The 26,464-nt window shown below is 39.4% G+C and overlaps 1 protein-coding gene across 1 annotated transcript in view; it reads left to right on the top strand.

Moving 5' to 3' along the window:
* Positions 1-26,464, top strand: part of tlcd3a (TLC domain containing 3A) — a 41,207-nt gene that overhangs the window by 1,715 nt on the left and 13,028 nt on the right. Inside the window, exons 2-3 of the mRNA XM_050037213.1 lie at positions 11,595-11,681; positions 21,556-21,775. Of these exons, the coding sequence (XP_049893170.1) occupies positions 11,595-11,681; positions 21,556-21,775 (307 nt within the window). The remainder of the gene's footprint in view (positions 1-11,594; positions 11,682-21,555; positions 21,776-26,464) is intronic.

Below are 26,464 nucleotides of genomic sequence, written 5' to 3'. Positions count from 1 at the left end.
AATAATGGAGGTTGACTTATTTTTCACCACCAAACCTGCACCGATCTCATCTTCCACGTCCATCTTAAATTTCCCACTGTGTAGTGTGTACTAGCAAGTTGCTAGCAGCAGCACATCTCCCTCGCTCAAGGGGATGTTTGTGATTGGCTGGCTTCGCTGTCGATCCAAGGCAAGCAGGAAATGAGGTTTGTGATTGGCTGGCCTTAGCTGTACATTTAGGGCAAGCGTCAAAAGGATGTTTGTGATTGGCTGAGCTGTACATGCAGGTCGAGCTGGGGAAACTTATGAGGAAATTATATTGTCAGTATCGTTGCCTTTTGGGATATTAATATCTTGCATGTTCATATCTCGATATAGATACGATAACGATATATCGTTCAGCCCTACTATTCGGCAGTTTGCTTATATTACGTAAGACTTATGAATGAATATCCATACTGTCTTCATCTAGCCAGAGCAGTGTGATCATTACTTGTAAAGGACACACTATATAAATAGATTTAAAAAATGAAACTAATGGACAAATTACCAATCACTAGATGTATCCTAGTGCATCAAAAGACTGGGGACTAGTCCAGTCATGAAGGGACTGTGCTTTCAAAATGGATGATAGCTTATTTTACCGACCGTTTTCACAATACCAAACTCCAGCAGGTTAGTGCCTAGAGCTGGGCGATATGGCCCTAAAATACGATATTTCCGGGTATTTTTGCAACAATGATTATCATGACGATAAGACGAATAGTAAAAAATAGAATAAAAGATATTACATAGAATTGTAACAAAATAAGTGATATAGTTTTACAGTTTGCCTTCAAATATTTACTAAAAACTAAACAAAAATGATCTCTAATTTCTGTAGTTTGTGAACAACAACAGTAACTCAGAGTGAGATTCAGATTCTGTATACAATATTAATATTGAATTGAATAATATGAAAACCTTTATGCTCTGCCATTTCTCCTCTAATCATCACGCTGTAACCTGTGACAGGTTGTTATGATACCACAACTATCACACATTCATATATATGGAGTTTTTTGTTGAGCTGCGAGCGTCACATAGGTTTACATTACCAAAGGTTTATGACAAAATCACTTGACGCCACACCGACTCCCATGTGCGCACGGCGAGAAAGGAGAGGGAGAGATGCTGTGCTGCTGCCAGAGGAGCCGCTGAATGAGTTCCCTCTGAGCGGTAAGTCACATGTAGACATGTAGTCCAGTCCTATTAAGGACGCCCAGGCCTAACGACGCCACAGTTTATTCCACACTACTGAAGCTGCTCCTCTTTTTGGATATTTTTTTTTCTTCTTTTTAATAATTTGTAATAATTTCGCTTTCAGCCATGCTTGTTGTTGCCGTGGGTAACAGTATGACATCAGTATGTCAACAAGTTGATATATTGTATCACGATATGAATTTTTCCTATGATATTAAAAATAATCGTGAACGAGATGATGTCACATCCCCAGAAGGGACAGATGTTTTTGTGTGAACAATCCCAAGCTTGATCCATGTGTTATTATACTGTCTTTTTTTTATATAAATATATAATTATAACTAAATAAAAAATAAAAAAACACAACCTAACTATCACAGTCCAAAAAAAGAAAACAAAATAAATAGATAAATAGAAAAATACACATCACCACCAGGCAAAGCAGTCACATTCAAATCACCAGGATATGTTATAGTCAGTTCCCATGTTATTGATCAAGTAGCCTCATCAGTAACTCATCTCTTGAGTACTGCAGAGTAATAATAATGAATATATCTTGTGTGTGTGGGTCAGTGTGACTTGCTCACATGTGCACAACTCAGTTCAATGCTCATTTGTACGCTGTCACTCCTGCTAATCCTCCTCTGAGCTCTGGTCAGGGTCGACTGCTGAGTTAGCTATGCACTGGAAAACATTGAACCCTACACTCTTGAAAAAACGCTTCTACTAATTTACTAATGCTCATCTGATGGAAAATGTTCCTACAAGCATCCATGCCTCAGGGGATGTGCTTGTTCACGACTTAACCAGCCTCTTAAGCATCTACTCTGCCACACAGGTCGCAGGCTTGGATCATGCTGGTGTCTTTGATTGTAGTGGGGCAGTGTCAGGAAATTCACCAGGTTTCACCCACACCGTTTTAGTTTAGTTTTTGAAAATTCCTGTAACCAGTAAGTTACTGTGTGTTTCTTTCCTCACAAAAAGCATAAACATAATAGGGTTGCAACTGTATGAGATTTTCATGATATGATAACCATCTCAGAAGATATTGGGGTTTCACACTATTACAATATTTATATTATTTTCAGTCCCAATGACCCTCAAAAGAATGAAAACAGAAAACTTATTGTTGGTTGAACAAATGTTTTGCAACTATAATTTATATTTGAAACCATTTTGTCGATGGAAGTATGTGTAAAAAGTCTTCCCTTAAAAAGTAACTAAAATAAAAGGAGGGATTTAACATCCAGTTGCTTTTGTTTTTTCAGTATCATAGATAAGCAAATATACACAGTATGATAACCTTTTTCTTATAGGCTATATCATGGTATACCTTGAAACCGGTATATTGCTTCAAGCCTAATGTATAGCCTATATATTTCATCTTTCCTTTACCATCCTTTGTAAATTTCATTTTAGATGTCTGATTGAATTTTATTTTGAATAGTGTTAAGGTTGCAACGTTTGTTCAACCAAAAATAACCCTTCTTATTTATTTTTTTTATTTTATTATTTGCACACATAGTAAAAACTACATAGAATCCAGATAAATAATAGAAAAAATAAGGATGTGACAGGAGAGGTCAAGAAGCTATAGGCTTATACAACGGACCTCCCCTCAACTTAAGATAGAAAACTATATGAACAAGAAAAAACATAACCTTCCATTTTCATTACTTTAAGGATCATAATGAATATAAATTCTGTACTACCGTGATACTGTAAAACCGCAATACTTCCTGAGACAGTTATCGTACCCTGAAAATCTCATACCTTTGCAACCCTAAATAGCATACATGAAGGATGTTGGAGGTAAGATCTGACGGAGTTTAAGTCTTAAGGAGCTGACAAAGAATTACATATTTATTAATTTCACAGCAGTCGTAGTGAGTGGCCATTTTATTTTTTCAAAGTTGCCAAGAGTTCTCTTAATGCTAATCAAAATACTCCATAATTCTTATTTAGTTTGGATTTAGAAGGGCTACATAGTTGACCTGTCATGGTTGAGACAACCCCGATGGCAATGTTGATGAATGAATTTATCATAAAATAGAAAGCTTACCAGAACTTGAGCAGCATTCCCACCATTTTGGAAAACCGGGAAGTGAGACAGGAGTCCTTGAGACATAGCCAACCCCTTTCAATACCTGATTAAATGATGTTTTTGTTGAAATCTGATGGACAAAAAGCCCAGGACACATCTTTAAAGGGCAAAAATGTTCATTAAAAACAACAAAGATTATTCAAGCAGTATATTCTTACACTAGTGTTATCGGGATGTACAGTTAGTTTTAGATTTTGAAGGTCCTTTGAAGTCATGAATTTTGTTTTGGACAAGACTATTTTCTGGAAGTTAAAAAAATGAAAGCAGATTTAAATATTTTATAGAATATATCCATTTAGTTTAAATTCATCCTTTAAAAATAATATTTTACCCCAAAAATAGAAATAATGTTTTGATAATTTTTTTTAGGCTTTTTTCTTTTTCTCTTAATAGGACATGAGTCTTCCCAGCTCTCAAGAATGGATGATGATAATGAGAGACAAAATAAAAATTGAATGGTCAAAATCAAATCAGCAGAGATTACGGATGTACGGTAATATCAGCACATCATCGGTATCGGCCGATATTGGCTTTAAAATGAACTATTGCAATCGACCAACATGCTTTTAATTATTTTGCACAATGTATTAATATTACATACATTGAAAAGTATTGTATTTCATGTTTTCACCTGCTGGTGAGCCGTCATGATGAGTATGCATGTATAATATGATGTTAATTCCACTACAGAGGAGACTTGATGATCACTGAAATTAGATGAGGAAAAAAGTTGATATATGGATATCGGTTATCGGAAAAAAATCCAATATCATTCTTCCCTGGTAGAGCTATTTACTTTTAATCCCTAGAATGGGTCAAGATCGTACACATGCAGCCTACAATTCCCACAATGCAACATGATAGCATCCTTCATTAAACCCTCTTTGCATGTTAAGTGCCTGTATGTCTCTATAACTCCACATCTCAGTCTCAAAGGTACACGAATTTGACAGCTGGATCGTTTATTTATTAGCCCCAAACAGCCGATGATCCAACTATGCATTAGCTGTAAACTAGCTAGCGACAGACTTCGGACTTCTTTCTGTTATTTCCCTTCAGTCTTTTGTCCTTTTTTCCTCTTGTCTCCTTATGATTTGTTGAAGCAGATCAGTATACTCTGGGATTAGGCATACGTTTGCTCAAGTTGAAACATCCACAACTCGCACAGGCGCAACTTTACATCAATTCATCAAGTACGACGACTAAACTGTTTTTATATGTGTAAAATTTGTGGAATTCCCCTTTAATTTGAGGCATCAGAAAGCAGACCGCACTTGCTCCTTATAGTCCTGATGTTGAGGTAACGTGAGGTGTTTTCTTTGACCTCAAGATGTGTAAGGTTGTGTTGATTCGCAATGTCATGGTGGGCTCTGTCAACACTGTAACTTTTTAAGTTGAGATGATTTTATCAGTAATTCAATTTGTAAATAACATTGTGTGTTTGAAGCATAACCATTATAGTTAGAGCCTATAAGAGCCTATTGAATAAGGGGTGAGAATAATCCTCAAGTCAGCACAGAAAAAGTTAATCCATACACACAGACTAAGTTGTTGAGAGAGGCCTTTTCTCTTTCATTCACTTCACTGAAAATGATAATGAAAAACCAATGCTCAAAACAAAATTTTTTAAAAGAGATAAAAGGACAGGGAGACAACTTTGCTATTCTTGCCTCTCCTGGAACAAAAATACATGCATTTTAATGTATGGAAAAACCATGATGCTGGGGTTTATCATCTGTAGAGCTGCCACTGGTAATTATTTGCATTATCAATTAATCTGCCAGTTATTTTTTCAATTAAGTGTTTGTTTGTTTTTCAGTTTAAATCCCCAAAATATTCAGTTTACTAACAGATTAAATTACGAAAAGCAGGAAATTATCATAATTGAGTAGGTTTTTTAACACAACAGTTTGCATTTGTGCTTGAAAAATGGCATAAATGATTAATCAAATGTCAACGTAGTTGCTTCGGTCTCATGTCTCAGGACATCTCAGACTTTGTGCGTCTGCCACGCAGGATGAACTTCCCCATATGTGTCCAGTGTGTCTGGAAAAGAGAGAAGTGGGTAATGAGTGTCAGCGATGATCACCATCATGTCTGAGCTGACAGAAAGATGTAACATTACTGAACGCATTACTTGATTGACGGGTGATCTCTAAGAGTGCTGAGACACGACAGCAATCAGAGCTGAACACCTGCCAGGATGACTGCTCAACACCAAATATGTAAAATCAGCTAAAAGGATCTGAAATCAGACCAGGTGCAACTTTAGCCCACTTTAAAGAACAACACCTGACTTCACCAGGGATTATAATGTTCAGCATCACCCGGCTGGCACACTCTCGGCTTAAGAGTCTCGTGGCCACAGTTAACGTGGCCTTTTTAGTTTCACACAGCAGCAGTGCTCTCAGTACAAGGACTTATAGATGGGTAACAATGCTTTGTGCCTTTAGTACACAGTTAAGTGGGTCTAAAATGACCAACGGCCAAACACCTTAACTTGACATAAATCTATTTTGCCTCAAGAACACAGTAAAGATGACGTCAACTTTTCATTGTTATTCAGTATATATGTGATATAATATTTTGCCTTCCTCGTGAATAAAAGGTGGTGGACAAAGTATTAGGTACACCTGACACTATGGTGGAGTCCAGTACAATGAACATACATTTGATCTGCAGATTTCCACCAAGCAGCTGACGGAGCTGATTTTAGCCACTGCAGACAATTCTTGTCATTTCAGCAGATGTGCTGCAACATGTTTCAGAAGAGTCCCAGAAACTAATAAAATACACGCCTTGTCTATTTCTGACAGAGCCACTGCACGTAACACTGAGCAGATCGATTTCTCCTGTTAATAGTATGTGAAACATTGATTTCCTATGATGTAATTATAAGAAAAAATGTATTTTTAATAACTAAAACACAGTTACGAATCTTTGATCCATGTCATTCATTACTAGACTTTTAACAGTGTCAACTTTGTACATACGTGATAGCACAACAAAGTAGGAAACAACAACAATGTAGCTATACGTAACTACACATTTTGTAAGCTGAAACCATTTCCCTCAGTGGAAACAAAGCTTTAATTTCACAAATAAACAATAAACTGTGAAGACAATAAAGCCTCCATAAAATAACATTTTAAGTCTTGTGTGTGATTTTTCCTGGCTTCATATGAGCACAGTAAATCACTGCTAGCTGCTAGGCTAATGTATACAATGTAAAATGCCTTAGGCTTGTGCTAATAACGTTAGCATGTTGTATTTGTGGGGAAAACGTGTTTAGTATAAGACAGTTGTTTTGTCAGTGAACCTTGTGAGCTGTAATGGAGCCGAATTTTGTAATGTCACCTTTGTTAAATGTTGCTGTTGTCCCTGGTTTAATATCAGTAGAGGAAAAGTCTGCTAGCAGCTAGGCTAATTTATACAATGTAAAATGCCATAGGCTTGTGCTAATAACATTAGCATGTTGTATTTGTGGGGAAAATGTGTCAAGATAAAGACAAGTGTTTGTCTGTGTATGCTGTGAGTTATAGTAAAGCTGATTTATGTACTTGTGTTTGAAATATTCGCTATTAAGCCATGTTTAATGTGTGTTTAATGTGTGTCTAACGTGTGTTTTGAATCAACCCCACAGCCAACTAGTGTTTTGGAGGTGTAACTGCAGAGTGACAGAGACACACCACTGCACAAGTATAAATGCTCACAACAGCGTAGGCTATGGCGCAGGTTCTGCATAGAGCTGATGCACATGTATAAATCCTCCTTTATTTACACACATATTGAAGCTTTAGTGATGAGTTGTTCAACATATTAAAATCATTTAAACATGGCTTTATCTTTAAGTTTGTATTCAACATAATACCTTATTATCTCAATGAAATCTCAAATTATGTTTGGCCTGTGGATTTTTTTTACTGCCACTGCCCTCGGCTGCTGAGTCAAAAAGTTCATTTCAGAAGCTGCACATGACAAAACATGATAATCATCGCATCTGAAAATATGAACTTTGAACAGTATGTTTGTCAGAGCTAATATTTACCATAAGGAAATTGAAGTACATTATTTGAGGGTGCTCTAAGTTACAAGAGGGACGTGTCTGTTAATAGAGTTAAAACAATTGATGTTTTCTAAAAATAATTTGCTTTTTTTCCTTATATTGGTGGTTGTTTGACCTATGATGACCACTGACTAGAGGCCAGAGCTCACCCACCTTTAGCACTGCAAATCAATGATTGGTTAATCTATTGATTTTGATTAATCATTCAGTCTCGAAAATGATGACCAGAATTTCTCAGAACCCAGATTGCTTGTTTTGTCATTTTAAAGTTAACAAATTTAGTCATAACCAGCTGGTTTTTAAACCATCAATAGATTAGAAAAAGTATCAAGGTGATTTTCTGTTGATTGTGTAATTGATAAAGTGTTTCTACTATTAACAAAATGGTTCAGGAACAATGCAGTTAGTGATGTAGCTGCATCCATTCATATGACTGAGTGGCCGTGATAGAGAGAGTTCCTTCTTGCCATGAAATGCACTTTTCCCTGTTTGCTGTTTTTGCCTCTGCTGTCACTTTTTCTCTCGCCCTGCTGCAGCACCAATGCAACTACAGATTACGTAGCCCATTTACTGGAGGAAAAAAAACACCACTCCTGACTGTCAGACACTGTGCGTGTGACAGAACATGAAAGAGCAAGTCGTCCGTGTATAACGTACAGTCAGTAAGAAGACTCGGTTGTAGTGTGAGAGGGAAGCTGAGGTTGTTCACCGGCCTGACACAGCAGGAAAGAAAAGACAACATTGCCGAACAAGGCAGCGAGGCATTCTTCCCTTTCTCCCCTCCACACGCTACTCACCCCATCAACCTCAACCTTTCATCAGCAGAGAGAGCGGGGGTTATTGGCGGACACACAATGAATGGGCTGTGTAAAATCTGGGTCTTGTGATAGAGTATGCGGCCATACAGCCCTAGAAGGCAGTGAGGCGTGGGGGTAAAATGTGTGTGTGTGTGCGTGTGTGTGTGTGTTTTCTGGGGCTAGAGAGGCCAGTCAGTCTTTTCCAGCTCAGGCCTGTGGTTTTGTAGTTGCCGGTCACGTGGCCTTCGTTGCCTTGCCGATGCCGGTGTCATGGCCGCATTCCCATGGAGATTGGTGCGAGGTGACAGCAGGTTCAAGCAGAAAGCCGCACAAATACACTCTTTGTTTCTCAATCTCGCCACTTGCAACACACGATTTACTCGTTAAAAAAAGAGAAAGAAGGCAGCCTTTATTGGCCTTGTAAAACTAGTCATTATTTACAGCAGGACTAAAAGTCTGAAGCTTTTCTTACGCATGGAGAATTCTCAGGTCGTCTTGGTTCCTGCTAACCTGAGACCTGAGCCAGGACCTGAGTCAGGCAGGGCCCAAATGATATTGACTCTAACCACATGTGTTAAGGGTCCGGCGGTATTGGGGAGGGTCTTGGGCTTTGTGACAATATGTTGCTCCATGGGGATTTGCTGTAAGTATATTGTGAATTACAGGAAAAAAAGATGTGTATTGCTGCTTATTATGACTTCAGATTAGGGATGCTAGTTTAGATGAATTTTGCTTTCAATGGCCCAAAACCCATTAACCCGTAGCTAAACGGTTAATTTTTAGGAAAAAAAGAAACACAAAATGCCGTGAAATACAAGAGGCCTCTTATTTTAGTAAGGCGCTCCATTGACTCAGTTCAGACCAAAGATTTGTGACGAGACGAGTTGAAACTTGCAACTACTTGCAACGCGCATACCCACATACAGCGAGCAGCAGCAGCGACCCACCGTCCAACACCGGCACACCGTGAGGACAGAAACAGCATCACCTATAGGGATGCACTGATTCATCAGCTGAACATATCGGCCAATATTCGCCTTGTTGACTGCCATCGGCCTATTGGCAAATAAGGTGACAGAGATCTTCCTTGGGAAGCCTTCGTGCAGAAAGAAAGAAATATGCTGCGATCCAGCCAAAAAACGTGGATCGGATCGGATCGCACTGCAGGGGAAAAGTGCGATGCTAGCACTGCGATACTAGCACTCCATTCCACAATTCTGCTACAGCTTTTCCATCCAGCACTTCATTGTAACACACGAAGAAGAGAGGAGAGCGGGAGGGGGAGGTCATGTGATAACAACAACCGGGTGAAAATGGATAGTTGAAAAAAATGTCAGTGGTGTGGCAGTACTTCCTTCTGAAAAGCGAAAAAGACGGAACGGCCGAATGCAAAAGGTGTATTAAACGTATAAACGTGTAAAAATTTAAATATCTAATAAATGGCTCAAGTTTTGTCATAATAACCTACTGTTGTGGACTATTCATCTCGGGAAGTATGTTATTCTCATTTTGAGTAATAGCACTTGATCAAGCCTTATTACAAAATAAGTACTAAAAAAAGTGAACCTATTGGTCAGAACAGAGAGATAGAAATATGTGCTGGTATCGGATTGGTATCGGTATCGGATCGGTACTAGGGCTGTGGTATGGGATCGAAAGTGAAAAAGTTGGATCGCAGCATCCCTAGCTGTTAGCAGCCATTAACGTTATTGAACTAACAGCCCACAGAGGTTGCATTGAGTTACATCATGATGCGTTCAAACTCTGTTCGGTAAAAATAAGTATAAAGCGAAGGTAAATTAAAACATTTATCATGATGTGTTCTGATGTTACAAATCTTTAAAAAATAAAACTATTATACTGTCATTTTACGTGATACCTGCATTAACCTGCTGGCAAAATGTCAATTGACTCACTCTAATAACCATATTCCTACATAACACCTACCTCTGCACAGGACCACGTACATACTGTAATGTTTACCTGCGATGCTTAAATAAGTAAAACATGATTGGTGCAAAAATCTGTCCTAAAATTGGTTAAATACATGTCTTGAACGGGTCTTGAAAAGCATTAAATCTAACTGTCTGATACCTTTAGACACCCTGCTGATTATATTTCTAACATCTGACTCAATCTCGACCTTCGAAGCCCACAGTTCCTTTCATAATCCTTTTTATATTTGTACAAGTGTAGCTCCAGAAGTACAGTCTTATATGCAAATATGATTCATTTCTGATGGCAAAGGGAATCGTAGCACAGTATTAATCCTAAACAAGGCAGATAAACTACAAGAATATGTTTAAATTCAAAATTAGTTTTCTCTCAAACCTAAACAGGCCTCTCATCGAAAACAAGCGAGGGCTGAGTAATTGTCGGACTTGATGCAAATTCACAAGGTAACCCGTGTTTGTCTCCATTGGCTGCTGTAGGTGGTGATGAGTAGGTGGTGATGTGAACCAGCCCCACAAGGTGCTGTGAAAAGCTGAGACATTTAAACACAGTGCTGTGTTAGAGGGGCGACTGTCTATTATGGCTGCAGTGAGTGTTGGGGAATAAATTACATGTTTTCTGATTTCAAAGCAGCTTACTGTCAGTGCTGCCAAGTTGGATTGCGGCCAGGGAGAGAGCTCGTCTGAGCAAAAGCGGCCATTCATAGTTTGAACAAATTGGTGATATAATCCAGTGTCCTGTTTAAAATGGCCACAAATTAACTCTGTTGGAAAAAAAACATCAGCATCTCTTTGACTGTAAACTGAACATTAATTTAGATTTTCTTTCATTACAGCCATAAAACATCACAGTCAGTAACACTTTTTTAATGTACCAGTTACTGTTTAACAGATGTCATAAGTTCATGTGTGTGTACCTTTTAAGATAGGTGCGACGCCTATGAATGTTGTGTATGCCTTACGCCACCTCACACAGTGACACTTCAAATAGAGTTCTGTACCAAGTTCTCCTATGTCACAGGTCTGTTTATAGACGAGGAGAGTCGAAGCCAAGCACTGCTAATCCCATGATGGTACACTGAACTTGTAGGTCTGACTGAGTTCACCTGAAGAGACACTTCTTTCCAAACTTGACCTACATTCATCAGGTTTTACTCCCCTCATAGAGCCGTCAGTCACATGGAGAGGCCAAAATAATTTTATTGGACATTTGTTTTGTGAGGCTGTACTTAGCAGGCACCATGTTTACCATGTTTACTATCTTAGTTTAGTGTGTTAGCCTGCTAACATTGGACTGACCTTGGCTGGCATGTCTAAAAACACAAGACATAAATATCCTAATGTTATATAAGATACTGTCACCGCCCAGAGTGTGATTAATGAATGTTTATAAATGTGTTTGCTCACTTTATATGACACTTCTTTTATAATCTTTTTATGTGTCTTTCTCCCAGACTGGTGTCCTCCATCCATGCTGTCATGGCAACCACGGCAGGAGTCATCGTCGTGTCATCATGCCGGGGCAACGTAATTAACGACAGGTTAGACTTCAATGTCATTGATCCCCTTCATGTAATATGTGGTAACTAGTTTTGGCCCATTCCCCACTCAGTTTCTTACCTGCACCCATCAGGTATGCATTTTCCACTTTGAAAGGTTGTGGATGGTACCAATGGAACTGTTCGTACCGTCCCCATTTTTGGGGCTTTGAGTTTGAACGATGCTGTGCTTTAGCCAATCACAATGGAGGGGGCGTGGCCGAGACCTGCCGGTGTCCAGGAAATGTGTACCTACAGAAACAGCAAGCTCCGCGTCCATAGCGACTGCTCCACCCAAAACGCTGTTTTGTCAACGTGAATTTTTTTTTTTTTTTCCAGCGGATGTCTTAGTTACAATATGATTGAGCTAACTGGAGTAGTTTCATGTCGTATCCGACAAGGGGAGGCTTTTAACAGATGACGTCCTGATGTTAGCTTTGCTAACTGTCCCTGTCAGCTGCAGCCACTGCTGCTTTCTAGACATCGTGATTTCCCATAACTGAATAAATACCACACATAGCAACACAAAACTGCTTTGCTAGCTCAATCATGTTGTAACTAAGATATCCGCTGGAAAAAATATTTTATTCACGGACCATTTATTGAGTTATTACCTTATTTTTATACAGTCTATGGTTATTACAGACACCGCTAACGGCTAACGTTAACAGCTAACGGTTAGCCCAGCTAATCTACGATAACCATGTTATTATTACAAAAGTGCACACAGAAATAGTAATGTTTGTTCAGTCGTGTTTATAGACTTAACAAACATCAGATTAGTCTAAATGGTGATATAGTGACGTGAAAAATGTGATATATAGCTAAACTCTGCTGGTTTTCTACCTGAAGTATTTGTAAACAACACGGCGATTCCCTGGGGGCACCGCCGGAAGTGAAGGGCGTGAGCGATCGCCGAGGCCCCTGCACTTCCGTTACTCAAAAAACTCCGAGCTGTGCCTCCAGAGGTAAAGGAAGGAGAAATTTTTTTTTTTTTTTTTTTTACCGATGGATTTCCAGATTGGGTGGATCGTTAACTTGTAATGTTACTCAATGTATGGGTTTACAACGTGAATCCATCAGCACACCTTAAATTTCACTGTAACAACTTTGACCGTTCCATTAGTTTTTATTGTCTCTCTTGGATGACATACACTTTTAGTATTGAGAGGATCTTCAAGTGTTTAAAGATATATATTAACTTCAGTCTGATTATGTCAACTGTATATATTCTAATCCTCTTTTGGAGGAAAAAAAAAGTGTTGCGGAACATTGTGCCTGTGGGCTACGGCAACATTAAAACCCCTGAGCTTGCCTGAAAGGATTAAATGCACAAACAAGTGGCAGGATAGCTAACTTTAGCTTCTGGGCTAAGATTGGAAGTCTGGACACGCAACAGTGCACTAAATGGACCACCAATTGAAACCATTTCCCTCAGTGGAAACAAAGCTTGTATTTACTTTAGTTTCACAGATAAGAAACAATAAATTGTGAAGACAGTAAGGCCTCCACTAAAATAGCATTATAAGTCTTGTGTGTCATCGATCCTTCAGGGATTTATACTTCGGGATTTATCCTGGCTTCATATGAGCAGAGGAAATCTCCGCTCGTCGCTAGGCTAATGTATACCATGTAAAATGCCATAGGCTTCTGCTAATAACGTTAGCATGTTGTTTTTGCTTGGAAAACGTGTTTAGTTTAAGACAGTTGTTTTGTCGGTGAACCTTGTGAGTTGTAAGGGAGCCACATTGAGTGCCGTTACCTTTGTTGAATGTTGCTGTTGTCCCTGGTTTCATATGAGAAGAGGAAAAGATCGCTAGACGCTAGGCTAATTTATACAATGTAAAATGCCATAGGCTTGTGCTAATAACACTAGCATGTTGTATTGGTGGTGGGCAAATGTGTCCAGATAAAGACAAGTGTTTGTCTGTCAGTTCTGCGATTTATAGTGAAGCCAATTTGCGTACTTGTGTTTGAAATTGTCTCTATTAAGCCATGTTTAATGTGTGTTTTGAATCAACTATATAAATAAAGTAATAAAGTTTGATTTGAACTCAACTTTACAGCACTTAACACAGTCCTCCACTGCCGACTAGTGTTTTGGAGGTGTAACTGCAGAGTGACACAGACACACCACCGCAGAAGTAAAAATAAAGTGCAGATTTTTTTTTTTCCCCCACAACTAATCGATTAGTTGAAGATTATGTGTGACTTTAGTTGACCAAGATTTTCTTTGGTTGACTACAGCCCTAACAAAAACTACTTAAAAAACTACCTACCTACCTGGCAATTTCATCTTTAGAGAACCACTTTAGAGATGGTGAAATTCACAAGGTCTCGCACACCCACCTGTGTGCATCACTGGTATACCGACAGTTTTGCTGATAATTACAGAAGAGCTAGAAATGTAAAATTTGTCCTTACAGTGGCCAGCAAAATGTGCTTTTTGTTACTTTATGACATTGTTTTCAAAATGTGGTCGATGGCAGCCTTCAGAAACATTTCGCGCAGCCCCTGAACATGACGTCACATGGAGTCAGGGAGTCCCAGGAGCTGTTTGGTCTGAAAACGCCTTCAGTGATCTATAGGAAAGATTGTTGAGTGCCAAAATAGGAAGGGTTCATCCTCAGGGGAGCATGAACTGGGTAGTCTCGACATTTATATACTTCTTGTGTACAAAAGATAAATCTGACCATTTGAGGAAATTTAGTGTATTTTTGAGATGCCATCTCAGGGACAAGGTGAAGTATGGCCTGATGATGAATGTAGAGGAAAGGTCAGTGATCGTATCAGGAATCATCCACTGTCAGTCCATCTTCGTAGCACTCTCCATAGGTGTATAACTGTAAATGCGACGGCACTTTCAGGTGTGAATCTGAATGAAAGAAAAAAAAGCTGAGACGTGATGCACCAGTTTTCTTGTACATTTGCAGCAGTGTTTCTAGTCTCTGTGATACAATGGCTGCTCGAGGGTGAAAACAAGGCTTACCAGTGTACTTACACCAGGATGGTCCAGGGTTTAAGCTGCCCTAAATATCCTTGAAGAAGAAACAGTTGTACCGCCGTGCTATATCTGTACTAGAGAGGTTGCTATAATACTGTTTTCATCCTGATGCACTTCAGATCACAGGCAGGTCAGGCCACAGTTTTTATGTCATGTACAGTCTGGGTAAAAAAGGCAACTTTCCCTTTAGTTTAACAAGTATTTATATTTTTGTCCTCCATATTGTTTTTAAGGACAGCCTATTCTGATCTGTCCCTGTCCCCCTACATCAGCCACCTGGCAGCAGTTTAGTGTTAGCATAGCAATAGCCTCCCCGTACTGTTTAGGGAAGTGTGACGCTAAGCTAATGCTAGCGTATTAATCCCACTGAGTCAGCGGCCAGACCTGGGCAGGCCCAGTTTCAGGCTGCTAATCTCTGCCGCCCCTCCCCTTCACCCACAGGGCTTAATTCCTCCACAACGCTGCTCAGTTCTGCTGTCCTGTGACGTGCACACGGCCTGGAGCTTAGGAGACACATGCTCCAGAGTCAGACCCACGAATACTCTAATGCTCCATCACAATCTGTCACTTTATTTAGCCTTCATTGCCTCGGATGCAGCAACTTCTGCAACGCTCTGCAGAGGAAAAAAACTGTAGAACTGAGGAAAAGGTATTTTATACACCTGAGAGAATGTCCATGTCTACATGCTGAGTATGTTAGCATGTAGCTTATGCTACCTCAACACAAGGATGCTTTTGGTATCGTTGTTCTCATCATCCAAAAGCTCCACTGACCCAGTGTCATAAAAAGTCTGTGTAGTCATGTAAAGGAAAATTCTGGTTTCCTGTCAGATGTTAAAAAACAGTTATTAACTTTGTGAGGACACAGTTTTGGGAGTGCAGCAGCACCATAATAGAATTTAAATGGGACAACAATCATGAGCAGACAGATTTTAAACTACATCATAGTTTGCAGACTGACTTTCTGATTGAAATTTGACCTATCGTACTTTCCGTAGGCTGTAAGGGATTGGTGTCAACATTTTAAGTGTGTTCACCCAACTTTTATGGCTGTTACTGATAATTAAGAGTTTTTGGCTGATTTTTTTTGTTTTATATATATATGTTAACATTTTTAAAGGATCTCTTAAATTATTATTATGTTTTGTGATAAAAATAGATACTCAGAATGTGTAGTGACTTTAAACTAATATAACATGTACATCACTGTACCTTCTGAGTTTGCTCTTAACTGCTCCAGTGGAGGTATGTCGCTGTTAGGGATGTCACGATTACTTGATTTCACTATTAACCGCAATTTTAAACGCCACGGTTAATTATTCGTAAAGATTCCTCAACACCGTCACTCTCCAAAGATTATGCCGGGACACGGAACCATATACAGTAGGTCAGCGCAACTCGCACGGAACGAAAACAAAGTTACACAAGCGGCGTCTCCGAGTGATGAAGTATGGATGAAGAAGACTTATTCCCCCCCAAAAAACGGATAAAGTCAGCCGTGTGGGATCATTTTGGCTATCGCAAAATGACCAAGGGGTCATTGTTGACGACGGCTTTCCAGTTTGTAAAACATGCCGCAAAAAAGTCGCGGCCAAAGGATCAAACACGAGCAACATGATACAACACCTGCGGGACAACCACCCGGCTTTACATGCGCAAGTAAAGGTAAATGCACAATAACTGGGTTAAAATACGTCAATCTCAATTTATCTAATGTAACATTGAATTAAAAATTATATGTTAGCGTGTCATTTGCAATTAATGGCGTAGTGGTATGATACGAGTTGGGCTTACAGTGCAACGTGACAAGCTAAGGCACGTCTCAAAAACTTTTTTCATGGATAGTTTTGCAGTTTGTGTGCACACAGCGTGAGGTTGTAATGGTTGTGGGTCCGTGTAGCTCTTTGGAGTGAGACGACAGGCAGAAACTCACGTCCACACGAGTGTGGGATTTCACAAATGCTCGTCGTTTATTTTTACATCAACTTAAAAACACTCCAAGCTTACCAAGCCCGGTTGTACGACTACTACATTTTCATACATGAACAAAATAGTCGCCACACGTACTTAAAACCATCACTGTTGTCTTGAGAGATAAAAGAAAAAGCAGGAGCACATAAGTATACGTCCGACCAGTGTTGGGTGCGCTCAACAGACTCAAATCATAACAGGCGCTGCTTGATGACGTTGCTGCTAGGCAGCACAGTATACACCATGTTAAAGGCACATTTCATATATTCAACTGTTACAAGTTCAAATCCTTTTTTTAGTCGTCAGACTGTTTCAGTGTCAGTGTGCAATGTGGAAGATATACGTAAAGTCTTCTCAAGGTCCTCAGTCAGTGAACATTTAGCATTAGTATTGCCTCCTTTTGCTTCCTCCCATCTGTGTTGAGTAAATGTTGGACTTGTCCTTCCAGCACGATGTCTGTTTCATTTATTATTAACACTGCACGAGATATGCTCTCAATTTATTTGTGTAATTGTAATTTAAAGACAACAAAAAGACACGCACATCCTAGAAAAACTTAGACTGCTGGACCACAAAGAGGCATGTAGTAAAAGTAGAGTCCGCACACTACTTTTTGGTTACTTTTCTTTGTTGCTATATTATTTTTGTTATGTTGGCATGGAAATAAATGAAACTTAAAGATCTATAAGGAGTGTTCATGTGATTTTACACAGTTATAGTGTTTAAATAATTAATGCATAATAATTGTGATAATCGTAAAACCGTGATTATTTCTCTGACAATAATCGTACCAAGAAAATCTATAATCGTGACATCCCTAGTCGCTGTCTCCCCTGAGACAACCCTACTTCAACCAAAATAATTTCAGTCTCAGTGCCAAAAAGGTTATCTTTATCTTTCTTTGTTTGCACCATGTTCGCAGGTCAACAGGATGCACCTATCCGTATTAATTATCACCTCCTTATAAGGTGGTCATTGATTATTTATAGGTGGGGATGTATGCTAATTGCTGACTAGCAGGAGTGCACTGTCAGTTTACGATTGATTGGCATTTATGAGCATACACACTAGGGCTGTACCCAAATATTTGGATATTCGAATATTCGTTTCTATGGGTAGGTATCTGTTATGAAAATTTGGTATTCGACATTGGTTTTTTTATTTACTTTTTTTTTTTTTTTTTTGTTAAACATATTTTTTGGTGCTAAATGTAGTCTTTTTGTTGTTGGTAAATGTAGGTTATCAATAAAAATCAAAACTTAAATTGCATTGTTAAAAATGTGAAAATATAGTATCGCCTACCAACTGAGCTTGTGCGCACGGCAGGCTTGAGCGCATCCGTCTGAGGCTGTGGATCAATGCCAAGTTCTACCACTTTATCACTATTCCCTCTAACTTGTAGCTGTTTTTTCATTATCTTTTGAATTTAATATGAATTATGGAACCGTTTTTGTCAATGTTTGTTTCCCCCGTTTTGTACAATAAATTATTGTTTAAAGTTTCAACAAGTTTCTTTTGGAGTACGTGACACAAGTGTGTTTTGAAAACGACCGCGGACTGTCACCTGCTCAACGCATCAGTACCTTCGGATGCCATGACAGTAATAGATTATAGATTAATAGATTATAATAATAATGTCAAAATATCATTTACAGACTGATTTAACAGACGATCACTGATGCCCGACCCGCAGGTCCATTTGCGGGTCCCGCGGGTTATGGGTTGACCCGCGCATTACTACTCAGCTCAGTCTATAAAGGCTGTACACAACAGTAAGGCTATAGACATTATATTCTATTCAGGCCGGCAGAACCAGCAGAGCATCGGCCTTACAGTGCACGGCACTGCTGATTAACCATTTTATTGCAGCACAGAGTGTCTGCCAGCAACCAATTACTTGCACTTACTGAAGGAGTCTGTTGTGCCATCACATTTTTTTGTGGTTTGAGAGCAAAGATCTGGTCGCCGCTGTGCAAAACTCCGCAATACAATTAGGTCCGAAAAACCCCGGAGTCTGGCTGTCCTTGTCCCAGTATATGAGCACGGGAAGGGAAATTGATTTCTTTATCAAAGTACGTCTGACTCTGCTACGATAGTTGGGAATACACCCCCTTTCAGCTTGTTGGAATTGGACCTTTTTGTGGTTGACCTATGACATCACAGACCAAACAGTCGCCATTCTGTGTTTTCCTCCCATTCATATATTATAAAACAATCAACTCTTTCAGCTGACACAGCATGAACTGTGTCTCCTCATCTGTCTAAAGATGCACAGCTCTGGATGTAGATTTCTCCATGTTGTTACCAGCTTCTTCTTATGTTATACATTTAATGCTATTGGACGTCTGGGTCAAAACCCGGGGCGGAAACTGTGGAGCATGTGCAGAACGCTTAGGCCAGTTTGGGTCCAATTTACTGTATACATGCAAGAATAATTAAACTCCCAAACTTATCTTGGTGTATTAGTCCGACTTTGAGGTATTTGACTTAGTGCAATTTCAGTCGGACTAACATGTTTGTGTGTTTTAAAAGACCTAATGTCATGTAAACTTAACAAATGATTCGGTCCCACCTCTGGTAGGCTCATACCAATATATCTACGATAACCTAAAATTGACCCTAAGACATCAGCTTGCTTTATTTATCGATCAAACCACAGTGATCACTTTTGGTTTTACCCTAAAAATAAAGTGTTTAAGGCTAAATAATGAGGCTGATTTGTTTAAAACCTGTCTGATCATCTGACTGCTTGTGTTCCTGCCTCTACGCCACCGGCCAGTTTCTATGATAGACAGTTGACTTTGGTGCATTATTTTTACCAATGAAAATAATGCTGAAAGACACAAAAACATGGCCAAAGTTGTAATAGACTGGAATTATCCCTTAAAACTGCTCTACACATTAATGTGTTAGAGTACTGAAATTATATATGCTGCAAAGCTTTAAAGCTATAAATCCAAATAAACAGGTAGCTTTAATATAATTCTTGTTTAGGTCAGTCCTTCTTGTAGACTACCTTAAACAGTTCATCTGTTTTTTCTGTTTCCCTTTATACACTATACATACATCCTACAAAGTCGGCTCCTGCAGCCTTCATTCTCCCCTGAGCTGTTTGTTGTGCCTTACTGCTCTTAATCTCCATTCAGTGACCTTAAGAGGCGAAGAGCCCAGTCAGAGGTCAGAGGTCAGTGGCTCAGCTCTGCCCTGCAGCTTTACTGTGTGCTGTCCACATAATTAACCATCACGGTAATCGGTGCTCATTAGAGTGCTGCGGCCTTCCAAGCTGTTTATTATACTGTACTTACATAAGCCTGCCTTAAAGGCTGTGAATGCTTATGTGAGAGAGGCAAGGCATATAGGTTAAATGAGTCTGTGGTGTGTGTTTACTTTAACTGAAACTAAAGGTCATTCAGTTTACCATCGACTCCAGCGTCTACGAGAACTGAATACTGACATAACACTGCTTAACCCGTCACTGACCGTAAGATGGCCATTTGCTTATATTACGTAAGACTCATGAATGTTGAAAAGGCTGCACGATTCAGGTCAAAGTGAGAATCAGATTTTTTTTCCTACTCGAAATTGAGATTTTTTTAAAGGACACGCTATATAAATAGATAAGAAAATAAACCCAATGGACAAATTACGTATCACGAGATATATCCTGGTGCATCAAAAGATTGAGGACTAGTCCAGTCATGAAGGGACTGTGCTTTCAAAATGGATGGTCCTTTGTTTTACAAAACATTTTTGTTCAACTTCCAAACTCCAGCAGGGTAGTGCCATTACACATTTAAACAGTTCTCAAATACAAAAAAAAAATACCCTGTGATACATATATTTTAATAAAGGTAATTTCCTTCTTTTAGTAAAATCCTAAATGATTGACTTGTTTTTTTTTCCACCTGGACCTTTATGCTCTGCCATTTCTCCTCTAATCATCACGCTGTAACCTGTGACAGGCTGTTATGATCCCACAACTATCACACATTCACATATACTGAGTTTTTTGTCGAGCCGTGAGTGTCACATAGGTTTACATTACCAAAGGTTTATGACAAAATCACTTGACGACACCGACTCCCGTGTGCACATGGTGAGAGAGGAGAGGTGCTGCTGCCAGAGGAGCTGCTGAATGAGTTCCCTCTGAGCGGTAAGTCGCTAAAAGAGTCTGAGAAGTCCGGGGCTGTTCATAAAACATTCAGTTTATTCCACACTACTGAAGCTGCTCCTCTTTTTGGAACCACCGCGGAGTCAATGATAATTTCACAATATGAATTTTTCATATGATACTAAAAATCGTACTGGTATAATTGTGAATGAGATGACATGGCACACCCCTATAAGGCACATTCAAGCAGGTAGAACAACATATGAACAGTTGAGTAGCGTTTGTTTGGTTCAACCTTTAGCAAAGCCATAAGTCATAGCCTCTGTAGGTTTTTTAAGGTTCCACTGCAGTGCAGAGGTCGGCGACAGAGATCTTCTGACAAAGTTTTCCTCCTCTTGATTACTTCACCGTTTTTTTTGTGTCAGGTTTCAAGTAGTCTAAGTTTGGTTTCGCACAGCATATTTCACTCACAACTTCTCCTCAGTACAGCCACGGTGATTTTGCTGGGTTTACACAATTTTGTCACAGTTTGTTGTTCCTAAAAAGCTTTTTCTGTCATCTCATTTCCCTCCGCTGTCTGTCACTCTCATTAGATTTATTTACATCAGCGCCCTGCCCCCCTCTTCTTGTGCACAGTTTGGAGTTGCTCGCACTTAGGTAGTGCGAAGGGCAAACCTGACAAAATCATTGTTGTATGAAAAGAGAAATAAGCATGAATTTAGATGGCAGTCTCAGTGTTATTGAGTATGTACATATGAATATTGACATGTATTTTCTTTGGTCTTCCTCAGGCACTGGCTGGCCACCTACTTTGTCATCTGGTACGGTGTGCCCTACATGACGTACGACATCTTTGCCATGTACCTCAGTCACTACCACCGCTTCCGCGTCAAAGGGCACGAGGACTACAAGCAGCATTCGCTGAGGACCGTGAACTCCTTCGTCCGAAGAGAGTTCCTGCTGGTGCTGCATCACATTGCCCTGCTCACTATCCTGCTGCCTGTCACACTGGTGAGGAGGGGGAGGAGGGCAAGGAGGGAGGGGTGGTGAGAAAAAATGAGGGAGAGATCGAGGCAGTGTTGATGAGATCTTGTTGTCTTCAGTCAAAGCCAATAATTAAGATCAAAACCGAATGTAGTGCAGTGCTGGTGCTGATGGATCACTGGCTCGCTGCAGTGTCTGCTAGTAGGATTCCCTGCCCTGCAGCACTGATGCTAACACGATTAGCATCACAGTAATTCTTCTACACTGTGGGATTACTGGCTGTTTTACTACAACTGTCATGGATCTCATGAGGCTGGTCAATGTGTGACAGTAACACCAGCTCGCCACATCTATGGGTCATTGTTGCTACTGTAAATATGAAAATATGTGAGTTGGATTTTGCTGTCAAAAGCTGCTACACAGCGCATTACTGCTTCATGTACATTCCCAAAAAACAGAAACTAGCCTACTTTGTTAAGAGTAAGTGAAACATTTGATTTATTTATCGGATTTATTAGTCTTTTAAATCAATTTGTCTAAAAGTTCTGATGCTCATTTAATCATTTAAGTCATCTTAAAAACAAAAATTCACTTGTTCCAGCTTCTTAAACAGGATTTTCTTCTATTTTTCTTTTTAAACGATAGTAATCTGAGTATATTTGGGATTTGGGTTATTAGTTGGACCTAACAGAGAATTTTTATATGTCAGCATGCACTTTAGGAAATAGTAATGGTCGTTATTTATTTATTTTTTTCCTTTTTATTCAGTATTTTATAGTGTAAATCAGGGGTGGGCAACCTTCACTATCAAAAGAGCCATTTTCAACCAAAAATAGTTTTAAAAAATCTGTCTGAAGGCACAAAACATAATTATGATGACTGGTAAGTCTAGGTGGGCATTCATCAATATGTTTTACCACAAGATGGCTACTCTGCAGTGGGCAATCAATAGGTTTTGGTACTTTAACTATGCAGCTTTGGCGGTGAGAGAAGACAAATCTGTCCTGGAACTATTACATTCAAAGACATTTACTTTTTTGGATTAAGATTCAATAGGTAGCCTAGCTAGGAGACTAAGTCTGTTCACATTACACTTTACATTACTCATTTTTCCATTTTACCATTTTTCAAAGCAGATTGATTTATATGATTATGTCTCTGCACCAGAGTTGGTCGTGGCTGGAGGCATTACATTTTCAGGTTGTCCATCTGTTAGTGTGTCCATACATACATTTGTCCGTCTGTCCCTTTCTCATAAATGCGATATGTCAAGAATGCCTTGAGGGAATTTTTTCACATTTGGCACAAACGTCCACTTAGACTCAAGAATGAACTGATGAGCTTTTGGTGGCTAAATGTCAAGGACCTTGTGTCTGTCTCATTCTTGTGAACCCGACATCTCAAGAACACCTTGAGAAAATTTCTTCAAATTTGGCACAAATGTTCACTAGCAAATGATGAACCAATTAGACTTTAGTGGTTGAAGCTCAAGGGTCAAGGTCACTGTGACCTCACAAGCATGTTTTTTGGCCAAAACTGAGAATTCATACATTAATTATGACAAAACTTCATACAAACGTCTAACAGGATAAAATGAATGAAGTGAAGACCCTTTATATCCAAAAGGTCAAAGGTCAACTTCACTGTGACATCACAGTGTTCTGCAAAAACACTTTGGCCATTATTTGTCATATCTCAGGAATAGAAGAGGAGACATTTTGTCAGATACTGCATCAGTGACTCTAATCTTGGATGTCCACCTTGAAACTGTGCTGATTGTATAGATCTGTGCTGCTGGGGTTAAAATGTGTTTGAAGCATCCATGTTTTCACAGACATGGATGTAAATTGTAAGAGAAACTTGACTGGTGTAGAGGCCAAGCAAATGATCTGTTAATTGAGAAAATCAATCCAACTGAAGGATTATACTCCTTTTGTTCACACTGTACATTACATCATTATACATACACTACTCTGGTATGAACACATGACTTGTGGTAAGTTGTGTGTCCTTTTAGTCCTGTCCACTGCCAGTAATGCTTTATCACTGTGTGCTGTAATGTAGTGCATTGTTTACAAATCAACCCTTGCTTTAAGCTGCATTATCTCCTAATGATTACTTAAGTGGCAACAATAAAACAGACATGATGCTCTCTGTCATGGATTACCAGCCAAGTCATTTTCAAGTCTCTGCAAGTCAAATTTCAACGTGTATCTATATAAATGGACCTGGAGGCTGCCTCGAATACTGACAGTGTTATGCTTTAAAAAGTGGTTCACTGTAAAAACATACATAAAATTAAGGACATGAGTGTAAAAACATACATAAAATTAAGGACATGAGTGTAAAAACATGCTAATGTTGGTCTTCAAACCATGTATTATGTCACCGTGCTACTATGTGTACAACACCTCAGAGTAGCTACACACAGACAGCTGTTTGGCTCAGAGGACTGAACTACTTTGGTTTTCTTGTGGAATCAATGTTGCAAAATGCAATGGCGTAGTCATGTTCACTACGGAACCTCTAAATGTCCAAACAAAACATATGTGATACCAATGAAAAGCTGAGACACAGACGTTCATTTCTCCTTTCCGTTATGTTGTCGGATAATTATACTAACAATCCGAGCCTATCTGTGTGAAAAAAATGCACTTTTAGTGGACGTATTTTGACGTTGTTTGACGCTGTCCGAGTGCCCTATTATTTAATATAGCATGCGCTCACGGGCTGCAGGCAGGTCAGCCCTAGCTTCGTACTGGAGAAATGTCAAATATTGAACATCCTATCACTCATTTAGACAAAAGTAGATCGGAAAATAGGGCCCAGGTTGAAAAAAACATTAGTTCCCCTTTAAAAACTGAAGTACTGGTCAGACTGTGAAGGTCTCAGGTTTATGCAGTAGAGTGAAACACTTCACTGATTTGATTGACTGTGTGGTCTGTAAACAGTCCAACTTAGTTCAAAGCAACAACTAGTGTTCAGGCTTCAGAGGAGTAAATGGCAGGAAAGAGAGGAGAACAGTAAGCTATTAATTATTGATTACTCTCTTTGAACGAGTAGCAACAAATTATTCTTGATTGTTTTCTTTTACGTCCTTGAATTGTACGTGTTGCAAAGGAATAGATGCAAAAATAAAGAACAGGAAGAGAGAATGAAAGGTGCAGGTTGTTTTCTGCTGAGATACAAGTGTTGGTGGACTGTTGAGAGGACAAATGGGCGCCTGGCAAAGATCTCACTGTGCAAGAAAGCTCGGAAAAAATTACTTGAATGGATGAAGTTCTTTAGCAAGGCCAAGGGAGGAAGCAGGTAACAAAAGAGGAGAGGTACTGTGGACCATGATGACTTTTAATGCAGGTATGAACAACAAATTGGAAACCTGCTGAACTGTTAAACCTGAGTTCACTGTGAATGCAGTTCGAGCAGTAAAGCATGTGAATAAGTTCACAATAGTGCTTCACTTTCTGACTAATGTCTCACTCTGATGATTTCAGCATTGGTCAGAATAGAAGCTCCTTTATACTGTGGCTGTAGTCGAAGACAAAGCCTTCTGTTTTCTCCAGAAAATATTTATTGTATAAGGTACTTGAATTAGGTTATTCAGGAGTTTTCCCGCCTACAGAGTATTTATATGTCAAAGAGTTCACAGAAACATGTCATGGAGCCTCTCTCCTCTCCAAGTACTATCCCAGGTTAGCAGGCCAGGTGCAGTGGAAACCTGGCCCTTTTGTTTGCAGTGGCAGTCAGTGGCAATATGAGATCACATTACCCTACATTATTCAGCTCCAGCTGCAGTCATCCTCTCTTTTCTCTTAACTCTCCACCCCTCCCTCTGATTCTCCTCTTGTTCCCCCACTCATCAGCTTTATGCTGCTCTGGCTCACCTGTGTAACACATGAGCTGGTGCTGGAGTTATCCAGCAGGACGTTACAGGGAAAGACAGAACCTTCAGTAAAAAAAATAAAATAAAAAAAAAAGAATATTTACACAGTTATGTATGAAATAAGTAATATATTTGGAGAACTTATAGAGTGCACTTCAGAAATACTGTTACTGCTCCAGAGTTAAGGTCTTTGCCTGTCATTAGTAGGGCTGCCCCCGACTAAGAATTTTCCTAATCGACCAATAGTCATCATTTAGGGCCATTAGTCGACTAGTCGCCCACATGTTTGTGATATTAGTTAATTTATTAAATGATATATTTTGGTGGTTTGAGTTGAAGGTGTGAGAAAGAATAGTATCAGTAACATTGTTAACACTGTGCTACATTACAGAGAAATACAAAACCATACTAATGAACCTTCATTAATATAGGCCTATATTTTATCTACAAGTGCACGTCACACACTGAGCGAGCCGCCTGTTAATGACGCTGTGGGCTAATGGGCATGTAGCTACTTCCATGTTTCAGATGATACGTCATGTTTGTAGTCGTCCAATGAAGATGAGTTTACATATCACCTTGGGTTCGTCCTTCACCTTCTTAGAATGATCCCACACTTTGGATTTCCTGCCCGACATGTTATTAACTAGCCTGTGGAATAACCACAGGTACCAGCCCTGGAAATTAGAGGCTGTACACATGCTGCGTCTTTAACTGCCTGGAAGACACGAGGTCAGGCGTTGAGCGCTACTCTTGTGCCTTTTATGTGCCACCTTTCAAGAGCGCAACGGCAGGTTGCGTCTGAGGTTGCTAAGCAACCTTAACAAGCATCA

Source organism: Epinephelus moara, chromosome 3, assembly GCF_006386435.1.
Source record: "Epinephelus moara isolate mb chromosome 3, YSFRI_EMoa_1.0, whole genome shotgun sequence".
Classification (NCBI taxonomy): Eukaryota; Metazoa; Chordata; class Actinopteri; order Perciformes; family Serranidae; genus Epinephelus; species Epinephelus moara.
The sequence above is the reverse complement of the archived record's forward strand: the minus strand, read 5'-3'. Positions and strand labels throughout refer to the sequence as shown.